The sequence below is a fragment of the Hibiscus syriacus genome, unplaced genomic scaffold, assembly GCF_006381635.1.
Source record: "Hibiscus syriacus cultivar Baekdansim isolate YM2019G1 unplaced genomic scaffold, ASM638163v2 tig00110556_pilon, whole genome shotgun sequence".
NCBI classification, from domain to species: domain Eukaryota; kingdom Viridiplantae; phylum Streptophyta; class Magnoliopsida; order Malvales; family Malvaceae; genus Hibiscus; species Hibiscus syriacus.
In genome coordinates, this window is record NW_024062779.1 from 872,811 (window position 1) to 900,482 (window position 27,672).

At 36.9% G+C, this 27,672-nt stretch overlaps 1 protein-coding gene and 2 pseudogenes across 1 annotated transcript; all 3 read right to left on the reverse strand.

The window, feature by feature from the left end:
• Window positions 1-84: 84 nt before the first annotated feature.
• LOC120131326 lies at window positions 85-1,748 on the reverse strand (annotated as a pseudogene).
• A 141-nt stretch (window positions 1,749-1,889) lies between these two features.
• Window positions 1,890-4,755, reverse strand: LOC120131325 (annotated as a pseudogene).
• A 13,238-nt stretch (window positions 4,756-17,993) lies between these two features.
• LOC120131577 (pentatricopeptide repeat-containing protein At5g66500, mitochondrial) lies at window positions 17,994-19,939 on the reverse strand. Its single transcript, XM_039148533.1, has one exon. The coding sequence runs from the start codon at window positions 19,773-19,775 to the stop codon at window positions 18,147-18,149; it is 1,629 nt and encodes a 542-aa protein (XP_039004464.1). The 5' UTR covers window positions 19,776-19,939; the 3' UTR covers window positions 17,994-18,146.
• Window positions 19,940-27,672: the final 7,733 nt, after the last annotated feature.

Sequence of the window (27,672 nt, forward strand, 5' to 3'; positions counted from 1 at the left end):
TACATACATGAAGTGATTTTTTTTGGATCAATGGAATCAAAGGTATTCAATGATAATTAACTCTAAAGATACGAACAGGGTAATAACACATAAAAGTTATGGTTCCAAATTATTGTCAGAATAAAATTGCAGCTGCAAAGATTATGGAATGAGAAGAATTTTGCCAATGTGATTGCCACTTTCCATAAGCCGGTGAGCTTCCGCTGCCTCTCCGAGTGGGAATTGTTGGTAAATCACTGGCTTCACTTTACCTGATATGATTGCAGGCCAAACATTCTTCTCCACTTCGTTCACAATTGCTGCCTTCTCTTCTACACTTGTTCCCAAGGCAGTTCCTGCATCATGTTTGAGCTTCCAACCTTCTGTTGTCTTACAACATTATTATACAGTAAAGGGTCTGGCCTGGTCTGCTGGTGTTGAGGACATAATACCTTGGATTGAAAGCCGTTTTGCCAACATAGCTCCCATGTTTAATTCTGCCACAAATCCATTCATGGCGTCAGCCTGTCATCGAAGTTTAAGCTGTCAAGGTCTCGATGAAGGTAGGCTGCTCCGACAGTCTAGAATTACATTCACGCCTACCGTTAATGATGGCAAACAAAAGTTCAGCTCTTTTCAGTGTTGAACAACTCTAACAAGCTGATGATAAGTACATTTTGTTTATACCTTTGCCTCCTGATTCCTCCTTACTCGTGCTACAAAGTCGTTGGTCTTGTAATTGATGCAGACATCGGCTCCAAGATCCTTGCAAAAGGCTGATTTTACCTCATTCCCTGGTAGACCAGACTCAAATGAGTCCAAAGCTTACATTAATGGATGAATAATTGAAAACGACATTTCATACCTTAGACTATTACTGGTGCAAATGAATAATTAATCTGCTGTAACAAAAAACTTTTGCTCCTTTGCAATCTGAATGGCAAATGTACCAATTCCACTAGATCCCCCATGGATCTGTATCCAATCAATTCTTATCATTTATCAGCATAGATTATCATGCGTCATGACAACAAAAGGAAATTAAGTGATAATTTGTTACCAAAAGCGTTTCACCGGGACATAGCATAAAAACATTTGACCAGACTGTGCAAGCAACCTCTGGGAGAGAGGCAGTATCTGACAATGAAACTCATGATGGAATAGGCAGAACTTGTGCTGCTGGAACAGCCACTTTCTCGGCGTAGACTCGTCCACTTAGAAGAATACATACCTTTACCAAAATAACAGAAAATTAGAACAAAAAACCATTGAAGACAGTTGACTTTTGTGTTTCTTGCAGATCGATTTCAGAATTCTCCTTATCTCCTACTTTCCATCTAGAAACATTTTCTCCGACAGATTTGATGATGCCTGAGCATTCAAGACCTGGATAAGTACCGACACCTTCAGGTGGAGAGTAAAAACCTTGTCTTTGATAGATGTCACCCCGGTTCAGGGCCGCTGCCTCAATTTGTACAAGGACTTCATCATCTTTGAATTCGAGTTCTTCCACTTCTTGTACCTCCAATACTCCTGGATCACCTGGATTCGTTATCACTACAGCTTTCATAGCTGAGTTTCGAGTCTTTCAACAGTTATCGCTGTTCTGTGTGTCACAACTTATCGGTCGTGGATATTGGAAGTCTGAATTATATATATTTTTGTATTTATGATTGCCTGAAATGATTCTCCTAGCATGTGATTTCAAAAGAACAGCTGCTTGAACATTATAGCCCAGTATTATATTTTATTTGTACAACTTCCGGTGGGTCTGATCTCATATTTCATTAACTTTGTTTGATTCTGTTATATAGGCCTTAGGCCTTTCAAACAAAATATCAAATGCCACTGGCAAGTACTTGTTTATCTTTTCATCCAATACTAGCATTGGCAAGTATCAGAGATCTTTGACAACATATCAGTTTTGCACCATTTTCACTTGGTACAATGATTAAATCAGGTCACAAGGTACATCACAAAGCAAATTATTTATACACTGTCGCGAGTGTCTCCTTTGTGTCGTCAAAGGACACACCATTGTTATAATAAAAGATAAAAAAATCATTAGAAGTATCATGGAACAAGCAGTATCTTCCCAATATGCTCATTACTTTCCATCAGCTTATGACCCTCCCCAGCCTCGGATAAGGGAAAGGATTTGTAGACGATAGGCTTCAATTTGCCTGCCACAACTTCTGGCCAAACATTCTTCTCCACTTCATTAACAACCATTGCTTTGTTTTCTGGTTTCCTGCTCGCATCCCGGTCCCTAAATAAAAAAAATATCAAATTACAACTATATACTGGTTTATGATTTCCCACTAGCCCACTACAGAAGTAAGTTTTAAACTTTTTGACAAGAGATGCAAGATATGTGAATGTTCCAATTTAAGGAAAGCCAAAGCTTGTTGAAAGGTGGGTGCATAGGCTTGACGGTTTTTCTAAACAATGTGATGCTATATTCTATGTTATTTATGTACTATATTACGTTGCACTGTGAGGCGCCTTGGAAGTAAGGTATTGAGTTTAATTTCAGCGACTGCTCCACTCTGCAAGCCGATAATACAAAGCCTTACATCAAAATTTAAGCTGTCCACGTTTCGCTGAAGGTAGGCTGCCCCGATACAATCCAGAATTACATCAACACCTGCCGTTAAACATTTAAGAATTTAGATTGGTTGGTGGATTGCTGAAAAAAAGTGGGTACCCAGTACAAGAGCAAATATCCCTAGGATGTGAACCAAAGATGCAACAATTAAAACTAGAGAACATACCCTTCCCTCCGGTTTCTTCCTTAACACGTGCAACAAAGTCCTCTGTCTTGTAATTGATGCACACATCCGCTCCAAGTTTATCGCAGACGGCAAACTTTTCTTCAATCCCTGGATATCATCACTAGTTACACTACCACATCTAATATAAGAATAAATGAAAAAAAAAATACAAATTCTACAATGCAATCATTGTTGCAGGTAGACTTGCTGTAACAAACACTTGCACCTATACTATGGTATGCAATTGTTGTTTGCAAATTAGAACAGTAAGATATCTAATGGATATAATCTACTTTGACACGACAATTAACTTTAGGCTCTTCAGTTAAAGGGTGTGTTGAGGGTTATGGTTTAACTTAAATCATCTGAAGCATGAGTATGTATATATATATATCTGTGTATACATACAACTTGAAAACTGCTGCCACTTATTACAGCTTTTGTCAATGTGGTGAAAGGCTTTACTTCCTATTAATGCCTTCTCTGTTCGTTTACTAAAGATTCCATCTACTTCTATGTCCTTGGAACTGCAGAGGCTTCTGTAACTTTCTTCCATCAATAGTATCTCTTAGTACATACCAATGAAATATTGGGATTAATTCACCTGCTTACATATCCTTGGAATTATTTCTTAAATGTTCTTCTATTTGGAATGAACTTTCTTAAATTACTGTGATTCTAAACGCCATATGATTCATTTTCTCAAAAAAAAAAAAAAGGATTATTACTAGCAAAAAAAAAACCTGGTGTTTCTAACACCGTTGCTCCTTTGGCCTTGGCTTCCACTTGAACCACCATGAACCTGAAATTTTAATAGCAGTCATATTCGTTTCAAGCAATGGATCAGATATTCCGAGTAATGCTCTCTGCTGACGAATAGCAGGACAAATAACTCCTATAGTAACTTGAAAGATAACTTATTAAACAATGAAGAGGCCATACATATGTTATATTCACTAAGATAGACACGTAATCCCAATAATAACATGAACATGTAATAAAAATTGAAGTACTTGAATATAAACATGACACTTAAAGTGTACTGTAAGTCTAGGATGGAACTTCATATATGTAAGATCAGTCAACAGAGTAAATATTAGAGGAGAAAATTGGCACAAACAGCTCGATCGATAATGTCCAAAGATAATCAAGAAATTTCACACTAAAATTTAAACCATTTAATCATTTTTGTTAAATTGAGCTATACCCTAGCAACCCAAAGATTATGCAGAATCAAACTAGGTCAAAATTGGATGATACATAGAAAACATAGTGGAAATAGAGGTTACCAAGAACGTCTCCCCAACAGATAATCAAATCATAAAAACAGTGGACCAAACGGTACAAGCTACTTCAGGTAAACTAGCAGCGTCTTTAAGCGAAACCCCAAGTTGGACTGAAAGAACTTGACCAGCTGGAACTGCCACTTTCTCGGCATATCCACCTCCACTAAGAATACACACCTGCATATAACAAACAACAAGGCACAAACTACTCATTCAAGTTGCACCCCCCATGATCCAAAACCATCTAAAAATCTTACCTTTAGACCCGAGACCATCAAAAACAATGAATCGTTCATAAAAAGTTCACACCTTTTCGATCAAACCCATATGAAGTATACCTCCGAGAAGTTGAATTATCAATTACCTGATCACCAACCCTCCAACGAGAAACATTCTTGCCAACGGCTTGGACGGTACCAGAACATTCAAGACCAGGGTAAGGTCTAGCACCCTTTGGAGGATGGTGGGCACCTTTCCTTTGTAGAGTATCGGCCCGGTTAAGAGCGGTGACTTCTACCTTGATGAGAACCTCATCCTCTTTGAGCTCTGGGTCTTCCACCTGTTGCAATTGCAACACCTCCGGGCCTCTTGCAGTTGTTATAACTACTACCTTCATTTCTTTAGGTATTTCTGGCTCTATAGTCTGCAGTCTGATTGATAAAGAAGAATTTGGGCTATACCCCTTTGATTAAGATAGAGATAGACCTTCACCAATCTTCACATTCTACCTTCTTCAAAAAAGTGCCAAAATTTGCCACGGCATTGTTCGTTTGTTGACCCTCCAACTAAAAAAGGAGTTTAATCTTTTATATTTCTTTCCGTTGTCTTAGTGTCAAACTTTTATTTTATTATCTAACTAAACCGAATGACAAAAAAATGAAAGAGCTTAAAATATTGAAGTAAACTGAGCAGATCAATAATATGGTTTTATGTTCATGTCCTTTGAGTGTCTTGAATAATTCAGTATTTTTATTCAATTGGAACTTCTGACAAAGCACTCTGGTTTCATGTAATTAGGAATTTCCCGCCCCCACCCCTTCTTTCTCTCTCCCTTTTCCGGCTGTTTTGGGCTTTTCCACACTGTTTTGTGTATAGAGTTGTATGTACGTTTAAAACGGCCCGTGCAATTGCCATAAGTGTGATACTTGTGTTTCATATATAGGATGTTTGGTCCAACGATATATCATCATGGGAGAAATGTGTACATAATCAAACTGCTTTTCCTAATCTGCAGGTATTTATTGCACGACTTATTCTTTCAACTCTTTCTGATGCATATGCAGGGCTGCTTCAACTGTATTTACGATGATGTAAATTAATCTATTCACTTATATCAAATGTGATCCAGACAATATTTCGGTTTTTCATGCATGTCTAAGAGAGATGTCTCTCTTACTTTGCCACCGCATCAATGAATTGAATCAACAAGGCGAGGCTAGTCGAAGCTAAATTAAAGAATTTGGGTGAAAATGAATGGGAGGAGTTGAACTTAAATTTGTCCATTGATCTCAATTTGTGTTTTTAAACTTGAAGATCGCCTTCTTCGATCAAGAATCAAAACTAGGTACTGGGAAATGGTAGGTTATCAATCAGATGATAAGAAAAAACCAGAATGAAAATACATTCATCAACTCAGGAAGCCATTAAAACAAGCTCTGTACAAAACTGGTATGAACAACAAAAAAACAGCTCACATCTTGCCTAGAACAGGCAATATGCTCTTCCATTTGGTTCTTCAACTTTCTGGGAGAAATTAAACAAACTAGGACAAGTGAGAAGCAGCTGCTCTGCGACTACTTGGAGGAAAAATAGAAGCAAAAGAATGGGCAATCCCCAGCAATATAGCAACTTTGACTTGGCCCCTCCTTGGGATCGGACGTCCAGAAATCTTGGGCGAAAAGTTCCCACCGTTGATCATTTCCCTCCTTGCACCTGCCATTTCTTCTTAGCTTTCTTGCAAAGATCTAAAGGTTTTAAGAGAGTAGAAAATAAAAAAGAAACAGAGAGAATGCTTTTGTCGAAGAACTTGGGTTTGAGTTTTGCTGCTTTTGAACTTGATTTAGTTGTGTGATCCGCAGTCGCAGCTTGTCCCTCAGTATATATTAAGGACAAAACAAATGATTGCCCTTTGACTTTGCCTTATATTACAAGCTATTTGATATAACTGACACTATTTTTTTAAATTTTCCTTTTCTGACATCGTTTGACCAATATTTTCAGAAGTAGCACCCTTTCTGCTGAGTTGGCAAAGGCACGTCCCCGGGGACGCGCTTTACCCGTGTTTTCGCTGAGTTGGATGCCACGTGTGGAAGGCGCATCCCCGGGAACGCGCCTTTGCCAACTCAGCAGACACGTGTATTGTTTAATAATAAATAGTTTATTTTTATTATTATTATAAATTAATAATATATTATGTAAAATGTTTCGATTATAATGTAAGAATTATCAAATGTATTTTGTTAATGTGTGTTATAGGAAAAATGTATGAAATTATAATATTACACATATGGTTATATTATTATTTTTGATTTTGATTATCGATCTATTAATTTTATCAATTAATTATTTAAATGTAATCAATCTAGTCATATCATATCAATATTTAACGAAAATATTGATGTATAAGTTAATAAATTAGTATAATTACATATTTAATCTTCAAGACTTACATATTTTATAAAATTAGTCTTATTGAAAATTTAATTTAATAAATTTAATCCTCCAATCAGAACATGAAATGTGTCATCGTATACATAAATTTTTTAATAACTTTTAATTTGTTTAATTTAATATTTTTCTCTACTTAGAATGTGGAATTATTATTATATTTTTAAAAAAATTATAACTAATAATATTAATTATTATATTAAATAAATATATTAAATATATTTATGTATTTAAAAGTTAAAAAAATTATTTAGGTGTACATACATTGACAAATTATATAAATGCAATAACATTAAATTATTAGAAACAAAAACATTCATTTAAATACAATATTAATTACATAAGAGTTAACGGTTATATGATGATAACAGAGCTGTACATTTTTTTCTATTGTGCCCGATGTTTCTACAATGCCCACATCGTTTTTGTTCTGTTGACTTCTCCCGAATATCCATATCACAATGTATTCTAGTAGATTTTGGACGACCTGAGTCCCTCAATAGCAATGGATCTGGCACAATTGTAAGCCAAGTTTGAATCTCATTTGGGTCTCTTTCGTTTCCTATGGGCGGAAACTCAAATTCATATACCTTGAATACTTGTGAAAGTTGGTATACGGGGTCAACATAATTTTTGTAGTCCAAATGCGAATGTGAGCAAGCAGCAATGACATGAGAGCATGGATATTTGAGTGCTTGAAAGAAACCACAATCGCACCACCTCTCTTGCAGATTAACTCTGAAAGAGTTAGCTTCAATCCCTTGCAGGGGACGTGGCATTTCGGTTACACGAAACAATTCACGGGTGCGAGAAAAATTTGTAACTAACATCCCATTTGATGCAGCCACTTTTTTCTGTAAATCAACTACTAGTCTTGGGTGGTAAATATGTCCGTTTTGCATCCAAGTAAGAGCTTGTCCACCGAGCTTTGCAAAGAGTTGACCCAAACGAAAATAAGTCGTTTTAACCAACGCCGTGACTGGTAAATGACGCGCCCCCTTTAAGGTTGAATTTATTGCTTCAGCCAAGTTTGTTGTCATATGACCATAGCGATACCCCTCGTCATATGCATTTGTCCACATTTCTTTGCTGATGTCCATAATGTACTCGCACCCCTTCTTATTTTTGCCAAACAGCTCTTGTAGCATCGACTCAAACCTTTGAGGTAAGAGTTCGTAACCTAAGCCATTAGGAATATGTAATAGTTAATATGAAGTATAAATAAGTAATAATAAATTGATAGAAAAATTGGGAAAAAGTAACATACCCATCCGCATGACTAACTGACGTTCATCGTTCTTCTTGTATTTTCCGTAATAGTTTGCAGCAATATGACGGACACAATAACGATGTTGAACATGTGGAGGTCTATACATTGTACCCAAAGAGTCCATTGCTGCTTTTATCCCGGCTCCTCGGTCTGAAATAATGCATACTCGTTCCCTGGTGACAACATGTAAACGTAAATTTTTAAGGAAAAAAGCCCAAGACTCAGTGTCTTCTCCTTGAACGAGGGCAAACGCAACAGGAAGAATATTGCGGTTTCCATCTTGGACCACAGCCAATAATAAACTTGCTTGTATTTCCCATACAAGAAAGTACCATCAATTTGGAAAATTGGTTTACAGTACTTGACTGCATTAATACACTGAGGGTAAGTCCAAAAGACTCGGTAAAATTGGCAGCGATCGCGAACTATTCGATCATTCACGTAATGATGTTGAGTTTCGAACTCAACAATTGTCCCGAGATTAAGTCTTTGCACAACATGAAACCAACTGGGCAGCTCGTTGTAAGAGGAATCCCATTCGCCATGAAGTTTGCAAATGGCATTCTGTTTTGCCAACCACGCTTTTTTATATGAGACAGTGTACCCATATTGTGACTGTATAGCATAAATCAACACTGCAACAGCTATATGAGAGCTTTGCTTCACAATGGGCATGATTGCTTGACAAATAATGTTGGAGTCCAAGTTGGGATGATCCTGGTTTATACCTGTTGCACAACATGTATGAGGACCGTTGTATCTGGTTAGTTCCCATAAGTTGTTCTTCCTCTTCCTCTTTGATACACGGACCATCCATTGACATCCGTTGTCACGTTGGACGCAGTAGCAGACATATTTCTCCGTGTTAGATCGATCAACTCGGGACTGAACTGAGTTACGAATATTGTAACTCTTTATTGCCATCATTGCTTCCTCCTTCGATGCGAACTCCATTCCAATATGTAAATTACCGTCATTGACTGATGATTGAAGTCCATAGTTGCCAACATCAGGAAGATCTGGAAATTCAGGCTCATACATTGCATCATAATCAGCCTCATACATATGTGCAGGAAGTTCGGCTGGTGTTGTATTTATCGGAACGTCATCCTCGTCATCATTAGAATGTACGTTAAACTGTGGTGAGTCAGGTTCAACGAATAATCCTGTTTCAGCACCATCTGCACCTGGCTCCCGAAGAGGTTCTTCTGGTGGAGATGAGGGTTCCTCCGATAATCCAATGTTGAGGTCAAATAAGTTCCCGCTTGCGTGTCCTCCCCTTGAACTTGAGGCCATTGTATCATGTGGGATGTGAATATACTGTCGTCTCGTTGGCATTTCCATATGTAAGTCGAAAATATTGGCAGATGAATGTCTGCCACTTGAAGTAGAAGAGATGTTGCCATATGGATTATTGGTGAAGCCACGTGGGTTGAGATCATAAGCAGTTGCAGATGAATGCCTTCCTATTGAACTTGATGGCATGGTATATGGCGTTGGATCCGCCATTAATGATGTGAAATCATTACAGAGCAGTTGTGTCGGGCTATCAACTTGATCGGTTTGATATGCAATGCCAAAGTGAGAGGAATATGAGAGACCACGAGTTGCACGAACCTCAATAAAAGTGGCATACATTTCAATAAGAGATCGTGAACTCCCCATATGAGCATCAACCATCATAGAAACATCATCATCGTTTGAAAGCTGAAATGATGTATACGTGAGCGGAAAAAGTTCAGTAGGAAATTTGTACTGAAGTGAAGATAGTCTTCTCTGGCCTGCTACACGAATCTTTAACAAAATTTTTGTGATTAACTCCTCAATTGTGATGTTTCTCTTCAAGGTTAAGGGGATATAATGATCTGACTCAAAAACAACCCCCTCTTCAGCTTCCTTAATTTCTCCATCATACAAAACAACAGCAGAAAGACGACTCATTTTCAGAGAATTTGAGAATTTAGAGTTTGGGAATTTGAGAATTTGAAAGATTGTGAACTGAAGTTTGTTTTGAAAGTTTATAATACGTTGCATATAATAGTGTCTATAATCGGAGTATTATTCACATGAAGGCGCGTTCCCGGGGGCGCGCCTTCCATTATTTCGTCAGAGAATATGTTATCATTGCCCTATTATATCACTCATGTCCCTCGGGGACACTAGATATATCAGTACCTATTATTTCACTATTCACATAAAGGCGCGTTCCTGGGGGCGCGCCTTCCATTATTTCATCAGATAATATGTTATCATTGCCCTATTATGTCACTCATGTCCCTCAGGGACACTAGATATATCAGTACCTATTATTTCACTATTCACATGAAGGCGCGTTCCCGGGGGCGCGCCTTCCATATGTTATCATTGCCCTATTATGTCACCCATGTCCCTCGGGGACACTAGATATATCAGTACCTATTATTTCTCAGGGGACATGAAGGCGCGTTCCCGGGGGCGCGCCTTCCATTATTTTGTCATAGAATATGTTATCATTGCCCTATTATGTCACTCATGTCCCTCGGGGACACTAGATATATCAGTACCTATTATTTCTCAGGGGACATGAAGGCGCGTTCCCGGGGGCGCGCCTTCCATTATTTTGTCATAGAATATGTTATCATTGCCCTATTATGTCACTCATGTCCCTCGGGGACACTAGATATATCAGTAAATCAGGTAAATTATAACCAAAATTTAACTTCTTTTGAAAGTTCAACAAGTTAAGAATAACTTAAATTAAAACGTTATGTGAAGTTTGAATAAATTAGATAAAATGTTATGGATAAATTGAATAAATGTGAAGTGATAAGTTGATTGTGACATTGAAATTGTATGGAATGAGCATTGAAATGTGACATTGAATAAATTGCCAATTCAACCCCCTCTTGGCCGATTCCGTCGATCGATGAACTCAACATAAGTTGATTTTAATGTATACGTTTTAATATATATGTTAATGATAAAATCATATGTATGGATAAATTTAATTTCAATTTAAGTATTGTGAACTATAATTGGAATATAACTTTTAATTTCGAATACAATTGGAATATTAAGTTGAAATTTAATGTTAAATTTCGAATACTATAATTTATATTTTAAATTTAAATTTGAATAATATTATTTTTATTTTTATTTTAAATTTCGAATAATATAATTTGTATTTTAAAAACATTTATCAAACATTTAATGTTAAATGTGAATAAAAAATAACATTAAAAAATATGTATGTAACAACCATGAAACATTTAAATAACATAACCAAATTACATAAAATTCTGAAATATAATTATTTAAATAACATTAAATATAACTGGATCACCGATGTCGTCTTCTCGAATGAGTTCCACATGGCGGTGGTTGTCTATTTCGTGGAGGATTTCTTCGTAGAACTTGTTCTTCAGTCTCCTCATCTTCACTATCATCATCAGCAGCATTATCTTCATTTGGTGTAGATGACACTGAAGGGGCTGAAGGGCTTGTATAAAATAACGACCCTGGAGGAGTGCTAGTAACAATCCCACCGCTCCCCGGGAACTGTGAAAACTGTGGAAACATTGGCATCGATGTTTGTGATCCAGATGAAGATTGAGGTGTCTGCGGAGAAGCACCACCAGCTAAATAAGATGCATATGAACCATATGCTGGATCATTAAACATAGTCGTATATGCACATCCATATGGTATAAAACCCTGCGGGCTAGGCATGTAACCTGGCGGGCTAGGAATGTAACCCTGCGGGCTCGGAATGTAACCCTGCGGAGATGGCATATAAACTGGTGGGCTTGGCATATGAAGTGGAGGGCTGGGCATGTACCCCTGCGGCATCGACGAATAAGGATGTTGTGGTGGGACTGATGCAGAACCGATAGCGCCTTCTCTCCGTCCACGCGTCGGGGGACGATGATATTGAGACGGTTGACGTCTTTCTCGGCGCCTAGGAATGTTAACCCCTCGTGCTTCCGCCGAAAGTAGAAACATCTTCCCATTTTCATTAAACCAGTCCATATAGTTATCCGTAACCATATGACCAGTTTCAGTGTAATATTGTCGAGGGGCCACCAGTGTATATCGGTTCTCCCAAAGCACAATCCAATCTCTGTGTCTCACCACCCAGTTAACATCTTTCTTCCCTCGTCTATCTATGTTATGCACGTCGTCTAAATTCCTAGGAGCTCCAGGAATATATTGCGTACAACCATACTGACGGAGCACGCGATCAACTGGATGCCACTCAATAATATCATAACATATAAGAGGTATAACCGATATCCATACCTCTAATGACCCACTAAGGTGGGGTGGGATACAAGCTTTCACTTCATCGCTCGCATAAGGTATCCACTGAAACTGAAATATAAATATACAATTCAAATAAATAAAATATTCTAATTATATCTAACATTTTAAATTAAAATATTAATAATTAAACAAATTTAAAAACATACCTCAGACCCAGCTTTCGTATCAATAAGTAAACGAATTTCCTCTAACCCAGTAGGTATACTTTTATGGTCCTTTCTTTTCATCGACTACCTATGAAATATAATATAAACTAAATATCACCCTATTTAATTGAAAATATTTAAATCAAAATTTAGTTCGAAAATTACCTCAACAATAAGGGGAATACGTATGGTTCATTCACGATCGGGCATAAGAAAGGCATGCGGAACCACGCCCATGATTGTAGAAGCAGAAGACATCCACCGATAGCAGTTTTCTTATAATTCGTCGCCCGACACATTTCTCTAAAGAGAAATGCCAAAACTGCAGCACCCCAACTATATCTTCCAGCTTCATCAAAATCGATCAGATGCCGCAACCACATACAATGCACCTGGTTGCGAGATTTGTCGGGCATCAATATTCCTCCAATTATTCGTAGAATATATGCCCGAGCACATGCCTTTGCTTGATCCTCTGAAGCATTTTCATTTAAAACCTCAAAATTAGCTTTCAACCAAGATAAAGCTATTCTACCTCCATTAAACTCTAGCAGAGCAGCTCTAAGATAATCAATGCACATTGATTGTCAATCACCATCTGCCATACCACACATCATATTTCCGTCGACGGGAAGCCCCAGATGCATAAAGACATCCTCCAATGTAATTGTCGCCTCTCCACATGGAAGGTGAAAAGTGTGTGTCTCGGGCCTCCACCTCTCAATCAGTGCATAAATTAGGACAGGTTCGAGTTTGCAACCGCCTATAATTGTTGCAATATACCCGAACCCGGCAGAAGCCAAATATGACAAAATACGTTCCGGTGTCGGTATACGTGGATTTTTAATAAAAGTCTCTAAAATACGATCAGCATCCTAAATAATAAACATTATAAAAAATAAAAATTAATATAAATTCATAATAACTTTAAAATAAAAATAAATTTAAATATTAACATTAATTATAAAAAATATTACCGTATCGCTAAAATGTCTGGAGATATGATCAATATCCAATCGCAACAGCATTTCGTTTTCCATTATAACTGTAGACAAAACAATATAATTAGCAAAAAAATTAATAATTCTAAATAAATAATAATTATATAAATATTATTTTAATAAAAATATAATATTTACATAAATATTAATATAAATAATAATAACTATTTAAAAAATACTAACATAAAAATAAATTTCTTACCACTAATAACAAATTTAAAACTCAAATAGTTAGAGAATTTGAGTTATATAAGAGAGGAGAAGATGATTTTGGTGTGAAGAATGAGGGAGGGTTGAGGGGGTTTATATAGGGGAGGAGGAGGGGTAGTTAGGAAAAACGGATGGGGGCATTTATGACATTTAATGGAAGGCGCGTCCCCGGGAATGCGCTTTCCACACGTGTCTGCTGAATTGGCAAAGGCGCGTCCCCGGGGATGCGCCTTCCATACGTGGCATCCAACTTAGCGAAAACACGGGTAAAGCGCGTCCCCGGGGACGCGCCTTTGCCAACTCAGCAGAAAGGGTGCTACTTCTGGAAATATTGGTCAAACGGTGTCAGAAAGGAAAAATTTAAAAATGGTGTCAGTTATGTCAAATAGCCTTAAAATAATATCATCTTAACATTTTAGCATGTCTATAGCCTAACCATGGCAGGTTGCAATAAAAGCTGCTTAGAGTGAACCATGTGCACAAAAAATATAACTTAAAAGGGATGGCCAAACAGAAAATGATATGAAAGTTCATCGATGCCTTGTAAAAAAAACCCATGTGTTTAAGCTAGAAAAAATAATGATACACTAATACAATATGGAACTTTTTAAGGCATTTCGAAAATTCTCAAAACCCTGAAGAGTAATAATGCGATTCAAAATGATGATCATCTCAACGTACTAAGACTGTACAGCTGCCTACATGAAAAATAAACTACCCATAAACAGAATTGGGTTTGTAAATAAATCAAAGTTAGTGTTCTGAGAGGCCAAAATCCGGTGCTTTAATTCATTCAGAGAAGGAAGCACATCGGCCACTACTCCGACAGAAGATAGAAGCTAAAGAATGGGCGAAACACACGTAATTGGTTTTCGTCCGGGCACGAATTTTTACTTGGCAGAACAGTATGTGAATAAATAAATGGTTTTTATTAAAATGTTTTGATAGTCGCCATCGGCCTTTTTGAATAAGGTAGGTAGAATACCTAAAAATCAACTTTTAAAAGAGTTTTTAAAAAAAATTATTTAAAAGTTAAAATGGTATGCGTATAACAAAAAAAATTGATATATAGGTTTTGTAAATAGGATATTTATTTATTTAAAAATATCAGAAAATGTCATATAGTTGCTTTAAGACAATTCATTTCTTTGATATTAAAAATAAATAAATATTAAGAAGAATATAATTTTTCTTAAAAATAATAAAAATGAAGTATATATATATATATATATATATATATATATATATATAATATTTATTTATTTTTTTAAATACCAGAATAGGATGTCTAGTTATTTTAAGACCGCCATTTCTTAATATTTAGAAATAAATAAACATTATTATTTAATCAAATATATATATATATATGAATAAAATAATAATTAATAATTTGAACATATTGAAATTAAAAGGATAATAAAAAAATAAATTGCAATTAAATAATGACTAAAACAAATAAAATTAAAAACTATAGGATTAAAATGTAAAATATATAAATTAATGAACATAATTCGAATTATTATAAAAATATAAGTATTAACAGTGTAATTTAGCCATAAATATTAATACGGGATTAAAATAAAATTAACTAAAATTATAAGGGACTAAATATGGTATTTACCCTCTCTATATATATATATATACGGTGACTAAATTATAAATAAAATAAAATTCGAATACTGAATTAAAATATATGAAAATTTATTGTAGTGACTAAATTATAATAAAACAAAATTAAAACATATAATTAAACGTATAAAAATTGATTTTAATGACCAAATTGTAAAGTTAAAATATTGATGGATTGCAGAATTGTTTTCCCTTGAGGGAAATTACACAAACACCCCTCACCAAAACGACGTAGTTTTGGTAAGGGTATAAAAGCCCCAAAAATCGGCCCTAAGGGCCATTTCCTTTCATTTTTTCTTTTTAGCTTCTTTCTCTAGGAGAGAGAAGCTCCCCCATCTCTCTAAAAACCTCCCATCAGAGGTTGGCCGACCACTGGCCGACAGTCATGTTCCGACGTAATCGTCGAACAGTGGTCGGAATTCGAAAAAATAACTCTGAATGTCCCTCTTTCAACTCTAAGGTCGAATATGGCCTCCTCTCGTTCTAGATCTAAAATAAACCGGAGGTTTTACCTTTGGTTTTATAGCGATTCAGGCGGCGTTTGGGTTCTCCGAAGGTAAGCTGCTCGTTTTCCTCTGGTTTCTGTTCGTTTTGCTGGCTGTTGGTGGTTGTTTCCCGTATTTTTGCTTGTTGTTTTTGTTCCTCGTTCTTGCCCCGTTCTTGTTCTGTTGGTGTTGTTCTTTTGCAGGTTTGGTGGTGGCTTTTATAGCCACCACGATTCTCGCCGTGGACCGGTTCTAAGGGTGGATTTCGATGAGTCACCTAACTATGGTGGTGACTCACCATAGAGCTTCGACGTGGGTAGCCATCTGGCCTTCTGGAGACTTCAGCGAGAGTGGCGTTGTGGCAGTGGGGCGTCGACAGCGGATGGTGGCAGCAGAGGCGGCGGCCGCTTGTCCCAGGGTATCATAACCCTAGGGTTTCTTCTTGTTCATCGGTGGACCGTTGGATCTCAACAGATCCAACAGTTGATGGTGGATGGTGGATGGCTGCTGGAGAAGATGTTGTAACCCTAGGAGGGTTTAGGGTTATCATCTGGGCCTGAACCGTGTTATCTGGACCAGGTTGGGCTTGATGTAACCGAGTTGTAAATGGGCTCCGGGATTGATGTTTTTTGGGCCTATAATATTTATTTAATAATAATAATCATAATAATAATAATAATAATAATAATAATAATAATAAAATAAATGGGCAAAAAACTAGTGTCTACAGTACCGCTATCTTTACTTGACCCCTCCTGGGAATCCTACGGCCCACAATTCTCTTGGAGTAAATCCCACCGTTGATCCGTGCTCTCCTTGTACCACCCATATCTGTTATCTTCTAGTGTTTAGTGATATTGAAAATCTTTTTTTGGTTCGGAAAGTTTGAAGTAAGTAGTGAAGTGATGATTTTGTCTGATTCAGATTTAGGTTGGATTTAATTCGCAGACAGGAGAATTGGATTTATACAGTTTTTAGAGGTGACTGAGAAGGGCTGCTATTAGGACTATATTATTTTACGTCGGATTTTCAAGGGCGGCCAAGATAAGGGTGAATGGGAATCAACTGTTTTGCCCAAAAAAAGTATAGTTCTTGATGATAAAGTAAACTGCACATTGATCACATGTTTTTTTTTTCATTTTGTATTGCTTCAGGCCTTCAAGGAAGCATTATTATTATTATTATTCTTTTGAAAGGTGATGCTTTGATAACAGCTCAAAAGAGAAGGGAAGTAAATACTGCGATGATCAACAGAACAATCAGGTTGCTGTTTCCAGAGAACAAAATCAACTTAGCTACTTGTCGATCGTCTGACTAAACCTAGTGCAGTGACACCAATCCAAACGAGTCAAGGATACACTGGGTCATTTTGTTTACACAAACACAAACTTTGTGATAGAAAATTGGAAACACTTAAAAATATTCTTGAGGTAAACTTGTTTAATTCTTTTTCACAAATATAATATTGCTTATAAAAATGCAGGACAATCCGCGTCTTACTCTTTTCCCAACTAAAAAGGCTTCTTTTATGTTGCAAGTTTCACCAATCCTCAAAGACACCATTAATTCAATGTATAAATACATAAAATATCACTTTTTCCCGTTGAATAAAAAGAGTCGAAATGGGTTGAACACTGAAATTTGACATTGCGAACCGGCGGCTGACCATAAAGTGACACCTTTGTTTACAACATAGCAGACAAAATGTGAGTGAGGACAAACGAGATGAAAAGAAAGGTACATTGAACCCAAGATTTATGTTGTTGTTTTGTATTATATCGTTGAGGGTAGGTCTGGGTCGTTGTTGATTAAGATTGTTGATGACGATGATGAAAGGAATAAGGCAACCATCCCCCATCAAATCTATATTTATACCAAAAAATCATATATTTATGTCTAACACATCTAAACATGAATATAGAATATTATGTGCAATTTAAGAAAATAAATAAGCTAATGAATACAATGGCAAGTCGGTGGAATGCAACAAGGCCTTAAGGCAAACAAGATATGGAAGGTATTAAGACATAAACATGATAAGGTGCATGGGATTAGAATAATTTGGGGGAGTTTCTCTACTCCCAGGCACTCATTTATTGCCAAGGCTCTTCATATTCACCAAGGGTGCATTCTGTTTGAATCATTTTTTATATTTTCTGGTTTCTTTTATTGAACCCACTATTCACTAAGCCTACTTTCTGTTTTATAGAGAAAATTGGGTCAGTATATATGGCAACATATGCAGTAAACCAAATTGAATGAATGGAAACTTCTAACAAAGACTTTATAGATTGTCTAATGCAGTAAAAAATGTGTACTCTATTTTAGAGAAGGTAATGAATGTAGATGAAAGAAACTGATCGTACATCTTCAAGGAAATGCCCTAGAGATACAGCTTTATCTGATGATGCCTGTTCCGTTGTGTCGTTTAACTGTGACTCGACTACTTCCGACTTCTTTATTGAGCCCTTTCTTCTTCATTATATCCCTCAACTTATCAACAGAATCCCACTTTCCAACTGCTGCACATAAATTCGAAAGAAGCACGTAATTACTAGGCTTATCAGGTTCCAATTCCAGCAGATGCTTCGCCGCCAACTCACCTCTAGCAATATCTTGATTAAGATTACTAGCGTTTAGCAATGCTATCCATATTGCTGCTGTAGGCCTTGTGCCATTTTCAATCATATCATCCAAGAGAGACCATGCCTCATCTATTAAACCGGCTCGTCCTAGAACATCAATGAAGCAAGCATAATGTTCTTGATTCGGGACAAGACCATACTTCTCCCTAATCAAATTAAAACAGTTTCGGCCTTCTTCAACGAGCCCGGAATGCCCGCATACAGATAAAACAACAAGAAATGTTACAGAATTGGGCATAACTTCATTTCTGCTAACTTCCATCAGCTTGAACAGCTCAAGAGCTTCAATTCCATATCCATGCCTACCATACGCATCAATCATGCTTGTCCATGAAACCACACATTTCTTTGAAATACCATCAAACAATGTTCTTGCATACAAAATCTTCCCGCATTTTGCATACATATCCAATAAAGCATTGCATAATTGAGTATCATCAGTAAACCCAAAACGTAATGTCACACAGTGAATCTGCTTTCCGATCCACAAATCCAAATTTTCAGAGCAAGCTCCAAGAGCACTTGTAAGTGCAACTACATTGGGTCTCATTTTACTCATAATCGAAAATGCGTCTCTGTAATTTTGATTTTTAATGCAGCCACTGATCAAGGAATTGCAAATTATATTGCCTTTGATATCTTTTAAACTAGAGAAAACTTTCAGGGATTCACTAACACGCTCCATGTCGGAGTAAAAGTCGATGAGAGCAGTACTCAAAATCACTAAATCACGACCAAATACAACAATCAAACCATGAATCTGCTTTCCTAGTTCGGGAGCCTTCAAAAAGGAACAAGCTTTTAGCACAGAACACAATGTAAACTCGCTAAGCAGGACCTTTTCCCTCCTCATTGCTGCGAAAACATCAAGTGCTTCTTTAGCAAGACCACGCTTCAAATAGCTCGATATCAAAGCGTTCCAAGTCACAACATCCTTCAGCTCAATTTCTTCAAACGCCTTAACTGAGTCACCCAAGCATCCGTACTTCGAATACAGGTTCATTAGTGCAGTTTTGCATATCGTTCCGGCATCCACGCCCGTTTTAATCATTAGTCCATGTACTTGCTTTCCATGTTCCGTGCCCGGCAAAGCAGAGCAGGCACTCAAAACCGGCGTAAAAGTATGTGCATCAAGGTCACAGCCTGAAAAATGCATCCGACAAAAGAGAGCCCATGTTTCTTGAACGTTGCCATTGCGAACATACGAGGCAAGTTTAACATTCAATGAACTGACATCTGGAAGGGGCAATTCTTCAAGCGAGTGGTGGACATGGGCATGTCGTTTATGAAGCTTGAAAATCGGCACCTCGATTGAAGCAATCGCTCGAAGGTTTCTGGTTTGGTAATTAAGATAACGAAAGCAACGAGGAGACGCTGACATAAATCTGCTATTCCTCTAACGGCCAGACTATCAAATCGAATCAGGCAGAAGCTTTGAGAGGAGATGGAGGTAGGAGAAAAAGAAGAGAACTTTGCTGCTGTTGGAGCCTAACAAAATCCATCGATAATGAGCCCAGAATATCATGGATTCATTTCATTGAAGGTTTGGTCCAGTTTAGCAGTTTAGCTGCAATCAAGCTCGGCCCTTAACCTAGCTGCCTACTTTTTATAACCAAGTATTGAACTAAAATTACAAATACAATTAAATTATTTGATAAATATAATTTTTAGAAATTAATATAACGTTTAAAAATAAAATTTATTTTTTAGGCTCATCTCTATTCGAAATAATAATATTTATTAATAAAAATTTTCATTAACTGAAAAGTAAATATTTGTTTATTATTTTATATATTTTAGAATTGATAAAATTTTCATTCTGAATTATCAAATACATTTTAAAAAACAAATAACTGAAATATTATTATTTTTAATTAGTTGAATTTTTCAACAAATTTATTTTTCGAGGTTTTATATTTATATTCTCAAGACAATTTATGCATTGTTAATTTAGTACCGAGAATTAGGTGTAAACTGTAAAGTAGAATGATATATATACTCATTAGTTATGCTCTAATTGTATACTCATTAGCGGGGGGCAGGTTTATGTTGTGTGGAAAATGGCAGGGCCTGTCATTTGGAAGGATATATATACTCATTAGTTATGCTATAATCATGCCAAATAATGCTGTTAACATGAACTGCTTTGCAAGGGCAAGCCTAATGATTCATTGTTTCCTGTACTAGGAGGGTTATATTCAATGTCCTTGATGTTAGCTACAGTACAGTAGGTGAGAAAATTAACTATTGGATCGTATCTCAGACACGATACATATTATCATTATTATATGATACCCCTTGTCGGATTTCTTTCCCTTAAAACTTGCTGTGGTTATAGCAACTTGTCAATTATGCGTAAAGTTTCTTTATTGGCAAATCAGATTTTAGTGCACACGTACCTACAGATAGGTCCGAAATGAGCTGCCGATGTACTTAATGCTCTGCAAACAATTAATTCACTTGCAACAAGCTCCAATTGCTAAATCCATTTATTTCATATTCTTCTATTATCGGTACCGTGAATGTTAAGCTTATATATGCATGCTAAACCCATGGTTTACTATGCAAAAGATACGAAGCTTAGGCCTTGGTTCAATGCTTCTTTTTGCAAGCAATGCCAATGGGGATCCTTTCTCGTTCCGTCAGCATCTCTGCTTTCTTTCTTATAAGTTCAAACTAATATTCTCAACTTGTCTTAATCGCAAGGCTAAATCTTTTCCATTGTCAGAAAATCAAGCAATCAACCCATCTGCCACTAAAAATAAGATAGGGTCATAATTGAACCCCAACCTACTCGTTCATGGAGGGCCATCCTCCTCATTTATCACCAAGTCTATCTTTTATTCCTGCTTATATGACTTATTTTAATCATTCATCCCACCACTCGCCCACTAAAAATAATCCTTTATCTTAGCACTCTTTTATCTCCTCTCCATGCTCTGAAAAGAAAAAGAGAAAGCGATAGCTCCAAGCGAAACTCCTCCCATAAAATGAATCTCAAAAGCATCTTCATCTTGTCTGTTCTGCCAATTGCAGCGTCACTATCTGCAGCAACTAGGCCTGATTCATTCGATTCCTTATAATCTAAACAAAGAAAGCATAACCAAGGCAGCAGCAAACCGACCAACGAAGACAACAACAAACTCGGTGGTGAAAACAATGAAGGGAACGGCGGGTTCTTCGGTACAACACCCGAGTTTGGGTTGCCGGGGTTTGAAAATAGGTGGGAAATGGGATCGTAGGCGGTGGCTATGGAGCTGGTTTCGGAGGTCCCAAGGGAGGGTACTCAAAAGGTGGTGGTATTAAACCCACGGTTGTTTGTAAAGTGAAAGGCCCTTGCCATAACAAGAAGCTGCCCTTCCTGCTAGGTGCTTCACTTATTATAGGCGGTTTGTTGGTTTTTTTTTGGTAAAATTTGAATTTCACATTAGTTTTGTATAAGGAGGAGGAGAAATTATTTTATTATAAATAGAGCTCTCTTCCTCTTTAGGTTAGTATCCCACAAATATAAGTCTTCTTTTATATTAAAGGTTATTTGTACTCTTTCTCTCTCTTTGTAATATTTACTCTATTAGTGAAATATTATTTTAGTAGTGTTTAAGGACGTAGGTATAATTTTAGCATAACCTCGTTAAATTTTGGTGTTATATTTTATGTCTATTTAATAGCTATTGTCGGGTATAGTTATTAATTATTGTCCTATTAAAATTACTTATCTTGGTAGTTCTGTCTAAGGAGAGTGGGTTTTAAGAGGGACTATTGTGACCCCCTCCACTCTTTCTGAGAATCTACCTTGACGTGATTTTTAGTACAATCGTTTTCACACTAGTTACCTAGATAATAGTTTTCAAGGTGAATTTGTTATTATTGGTGGAAATTAACCGGATTATACAACAATTAATATCAGAGCTCTTGGTTTATTTTAGTATGCTCTATGGTTGTGGCTTAGGTTGATCTTCCACGTTAGAAAAAAATTTCCTTGGGCTAATTGACATTTCGCATTGACAGTTATTAAATAGATTTTGTAGCAGAATGGCAGACGACACAAAAAATCCACATCGTCGTCAACAGCTTCTTCATCTTCAATTTTGGCAAGAAATGCTGTGACAAATATTAGATTTGCAGTGGAGCTTTTTTATGGCACCGGTCATTTCGGCATGAGGCAAAGTGAGGTTCTAGATGCCCTATTTTAGCAGGGTCTAGACATTGCTATTGAAGGAGAGAAACTAGATGATGTTGAGGAGAAAGAATGGAAGAGGATCAATAGATTGACATGTGGTACTATTCGATCGTGTCTTTCTATAGAGCATAAGTATGTATTTTGTAAGAAAACTTCTGCAAGTAAATTGTGGAAGGCACTGGAGGAAAATTTTTTGAAGAAAAACGGTCAGAACAATCTCTACATAAAAAAGATATTGTTTTGCTTCAATTATGTACCAGATACCACTAAGAATGATCACATTACTAGCTTTAATCAGCTGTTGACTGATCTGATGAATATGGGCGTGAATTTTGAAGACGAAGATCTGGATCTGATGTTGATGGGATCACTTCCTGATGAGTTTGAGTATCTTAAAACTACTGTACTTCATGGGAAGGTTGATGTGTCTCTCAATGAAGTAACAGTTGCCTTGTATAGTTATAAATTGAGAAAGAAAGACAAACAAGAAAACAAAAGTGTCGAAGTAGAAACTCTTATTTTAGAGGTCGTTCGAAGAGTCAGAATAAAGGAAGGAGAGGGAGATCGAAGTCAAAGTCCAGATTGAGCAAAGATGAATGTGCCTTTTGTCGAGAAAAAGGGCACTGAAAGAAAGAATGTCCCAGGCTAAAGAATAAAGGCAAACATGAAAGGGGAAAGATTGTCTCAGAGTTAAATGTGGTTGGATATGATGATGCAGATTCAGATTTCGCATTCGCTGCAACGCCATCAACCAGCTGTTCCAGTTCATGGCTGTTAGATTCAGCTTGTAGCCACTATATGACCCACAATAGAGAATGGTTCTTTGATTTTAAAGAACTAAAAGGTGGAATTGTCTACACATCAAATAATGCCCCTCTTGACACACTTGGGATTGGTTCAATTCGCTTGAGGAATTAGGATGGATCAATCAGAACCTTAACAGGTGTCCATTATGTACCAGATTTAATGAGAAATCTCATCTCTATGGGAACCTTAGAGTCAAAAGGTTTAGAAATGAGGGTAAAAGATGAGATTATGATGATTATCTCTGGTGCACTGGTGATAATGAAGGGAATCCGGAAAAGAAACAATGTGTATTACTTTCTGGGTAGTACAATTGTTGGGACATCAGCAGTGACAACTTCTACTGATGAACATGAGTCAGAAGCAACCAAGTTATGACATATGCGCTTGGGGCATGTTGGTGAAAAATCCTTGAAATTGTTGATATATCAAGGATTATTGAAGGGTGCTCGGGCTTGCAAATTAGTTTTTTGTGAGCATTGCATCAAAGGGAAAAAGACGATGGTGAAATTTGGAACATCAATCCATGATACTAAAGGTATCTTGGATTATGTTCATTCAGATGTATGTGCCTTCCAATACAATTTTATTGGGAGGAACACACTATTATGTCACCTTTGTTGATGATTTTTCCCGGAGAGTTTGGGTGTATACAATGAAGACAAAGGATGAGGTGCTAGGATTTTCCCTTAAATGGAAAAAGATGGTGGAGACTCAAATAGGCAGAAAAATCAAATGTCTCCGTACAGACAATGGTGGAGAGTACAAAAATGATCCATTTCTGAAAGTCTGTGAAGAAGAAGGTATTGTCAGGCACTTAACTGTCAGATATACACCACAACAGAATGGGGGTGGCAGAGCGTATGAACCGGATATTAGTGGAGAAGGTTCGGTGTATGTTGTCTAATATTGGGTTAGGCAAAACACCATTAGAGAAAGGTTTGGAGAACCTGCTACAGATTATGATTCCTTACACGTGTTTGGTTACATTGCATACTACCATGTTAAGGAGTCAAAGCTGGATCCAAGAGCAAAGAAGACGATCTTTATGGGGATCACCTCTGGTGTGAAAGGCTATTGTCTTTGGTGTCTAGAGAAAATAATCTTCAGCAGGGATGTTACCTTTGATGAATCTACCATGTTGAGAAATGTGACTTCAGAAAAATTGGAGTAGACAGATGGAACTCCCAAACAGGTGGAGTTTGAAGGAAGCAGAATTATCCCAGCCAGTAAAGAAACTGATGTTGACTCTTCTATGGTAGAAGAAGAGTCAGATGAAGAAGAGGTTCAGACCCAAGAACCTCCATAGCAACATGAATCAATTGCACTCAGAAAGGGAAAGAGGACCATTAGACAACATGCTCGTTATGCTGATATGGTCTCTTTTGCATCACCAATTGAAATTGATGACGTTCTTTCCACTTTTAATGAAGCAGTCCAAAGTTCAGAACATAAAAAGTGGAGGATCGCCATGAATGAAGAAATGCAATCCCTTCAAAAGAATCAGACATGGAAACTAGCTAGTCTTCCGAATGGAAAGAAGGCAATTGGATACAAGTGGGTATATGCAAAGAAATATGGATTTCCTGATAAGAATAACATCCGCTACAAAGCAAGATTGATGGCTAAAGGATACGCTCAAACGGAGGGAGTTGATTATAATGAAATATTTTCTTCAGTTGTAAAACATTCCTCCATCAGAATTTTGTTGGTTTTGGTAGCGCAGTTGAATTTGGAACTAGTTCAGATGGATGTAAAAACTGCATTTTTACATGGAGACTTGGATGAGGAAATCTACATGACTCAGCCAGATGGATTCAAAGTTACTGAAAAAGAAGAGTTGGTGTGCAAATTAGAAAAATCGATGTACGGATTCAAGCAATCTCCAAGGAAGTGGTACAAGCGATTTGACAAGTTTATGATAAAGCAAAAATACACAAGAAGCAAATATGATCATTGTGTGTATTTACGCAAGCTACAAGACGGATCCTATATATATCTTCTTCTTTATGTTGATGATATGCTGACAACTTCCAGGAGTCAGACAGAAATTTCGAAACTAAAGACTCAATTGAATAGGGAGTTTGAGATGAAGGATCTTGGTGAAGCGAAGAAGATTCTAGGCATGGAGATATCAAGGGATAAGAAATTGGGGAGGCTTTGTTTGTCTCAGAAAGAATATATGAGGAAGGTACTAAAACGTTTTGGCATGAATGAGAAGTCAAAACCAGTTAGTACACCTCTTGCTCCTCATTTCAAGCTCGGTGCATCCATATCACCTAAGGATGATGCAGAACGGGAATACATGTCAAAGGTTCTGTATGTAAGTGATGTTGGTAGCTTGATGTATGCAATGGTGTGTACGAGACCCGATATTTCACAGGCAATTGGGGTTATGAGCAGGTATATGCATGATCCTGGAAAGGAGCATTGACAAGTTGTGAAATGGATTATGCGGTATATTCTGAACACCGTAGATGTTGGTTTGGTCTTTCAGCAGGACAAACAAGATGGTCAGTGTGTAGTTGGGTATTGTGATTCAGACTATGCAGGTGATTTGGACAAGCGTCGATCAACTACTGGTTATGTGTTTACATTTGCTAAAACACCAGTCAGTTGGAAGTCCACCTTACAGTCAACAGTGGCTTTGTCTACTACAGAGACAGAGTATATGGCAGTTACAGAGGTTGTGAATGAGGCAATTTGGCTTCAAGGGTTGCTTGGTGAATTGGGAATGAAATAGAAGCACATCAAAGTGCATTGTGACAGTCAGAGTGCTATTCATTTAGCAAAGAACCATGTTTACCATGCAAGGAAGAAGCACATCGATGTTCGATATCACTTTGTACGAGAGATTATAGAAGAAGGTGGAGTCATAATCCAGAAGATTCGAACCATTGAGAATCCTGCTGATATGTTGACAAAAGTGGTAACTGTGGTCAAGTTTAAACATTGTTTAGACTTGGTCAATATTGTTACAAATTGAAAGATGAATTTGCAGACACTACTGAAGATTGGATTTTTTGAGAGATGTGTGTGGAATTTGCCAAGGTGGAGATTTGTTGGTTTTTGGCAAATTTTGAATCCCACATTGGTTTTGTATAAGGAGGAGGAGAAATTCTTTTGTTATAAATAGAGTCATCCTCCTCCTTGGTTTAGCATCCCACAAATATAAGAATTCTTCTATATTAAAGGTTATTTGTACTCTTTCTCTCTCTTTGTAATATTTCTTCTATTAGTAAAATATTATTTTAGTAGTGTTCGAGGACGTAGGCATAATTTTGGCCTAACCTCGTTAAATTTTGGTGTTCTCTTTTATGTTTATTTAATAGCTATTGTCGGGTATAATTGTTGTTAATTATTGTCCTATTAAAATTACTTATCTTGATAGTTCTGTCTAAGGAGAGTGGGTTTTAAGAGGGACCATTGTGATCCCTCCACTCTTTCCTGAGAATCTACCTTGGGGTGATTTTTAGTAGATCGTTTTCACACTAGTCACCTAGATAATAATTTTTAAGGTGAATTTGTTATTATTAGTAGAAATTAACCCGTCTTCCACAACACGGTCAGGGAAAGGTTACGGCGGCGGTGTTGGCTTCACCATGGATTGTAAGAAGAAATGCAGAGCTTACCGTTAAAATGGGTAACAATATATAATAAAGTACTTGCTATGTCATTAAATCTATAGTGGCTTAACCACGTATGATTATTATAGATGAGTTGTACGGAGGTTTTTCTATTAAAAGTAACATAATATACATATCTAATGAGTATATTTGATCCGCGAAGTTTGGCTCTGATTATAACCAATGTTGCTAATATATAATGATTTGCAAGGGCAAGGTTGATGATTTAATGTTTCCTATATGGCTATACTATGAAAGTTCATATCCTTGGCACAAAGGGAGTAAAATTCTTGACACCGGCTATAGTTGAGCAGGTGAGTAGAATAAATATCGGATCATGTCTCACACAATAAATATGTATGTTATATAAGTAACTTGATTCGTCCGTTGTTGGTATGTAGAAACATGCTAAAAGGGATACCTTGTTTCAAGCAAATGGTAATCCCTTCTCGCATCAATTCCTCTTCTTTAGGGTCAAGCTAAAATTTCGAAGCATTCTAATGCATGGCTGAATCCTCGTTTCGAAGACCATTATGAAACCGTCAAGATGTTTTGTGGCTTATTGTGAGATGAACCATAATTGATCTGCAACTTTCAACCCCATCTGTCACTAAATTCATGGAACACCCTCCCCTCATCTGCCGCTATTTCTTGTTTTTCCGTGTATA

Bases quoted from the DNA above. Each gene is read 5' to 3' on its own strand.
- LOC120131577 (XM_039148533.1), bottom strand. From the start codon at position 19,775: ATGTCAGCGTCTCCTCGTTGCTTTCGTTATCTTAATTACCAAACCAGA.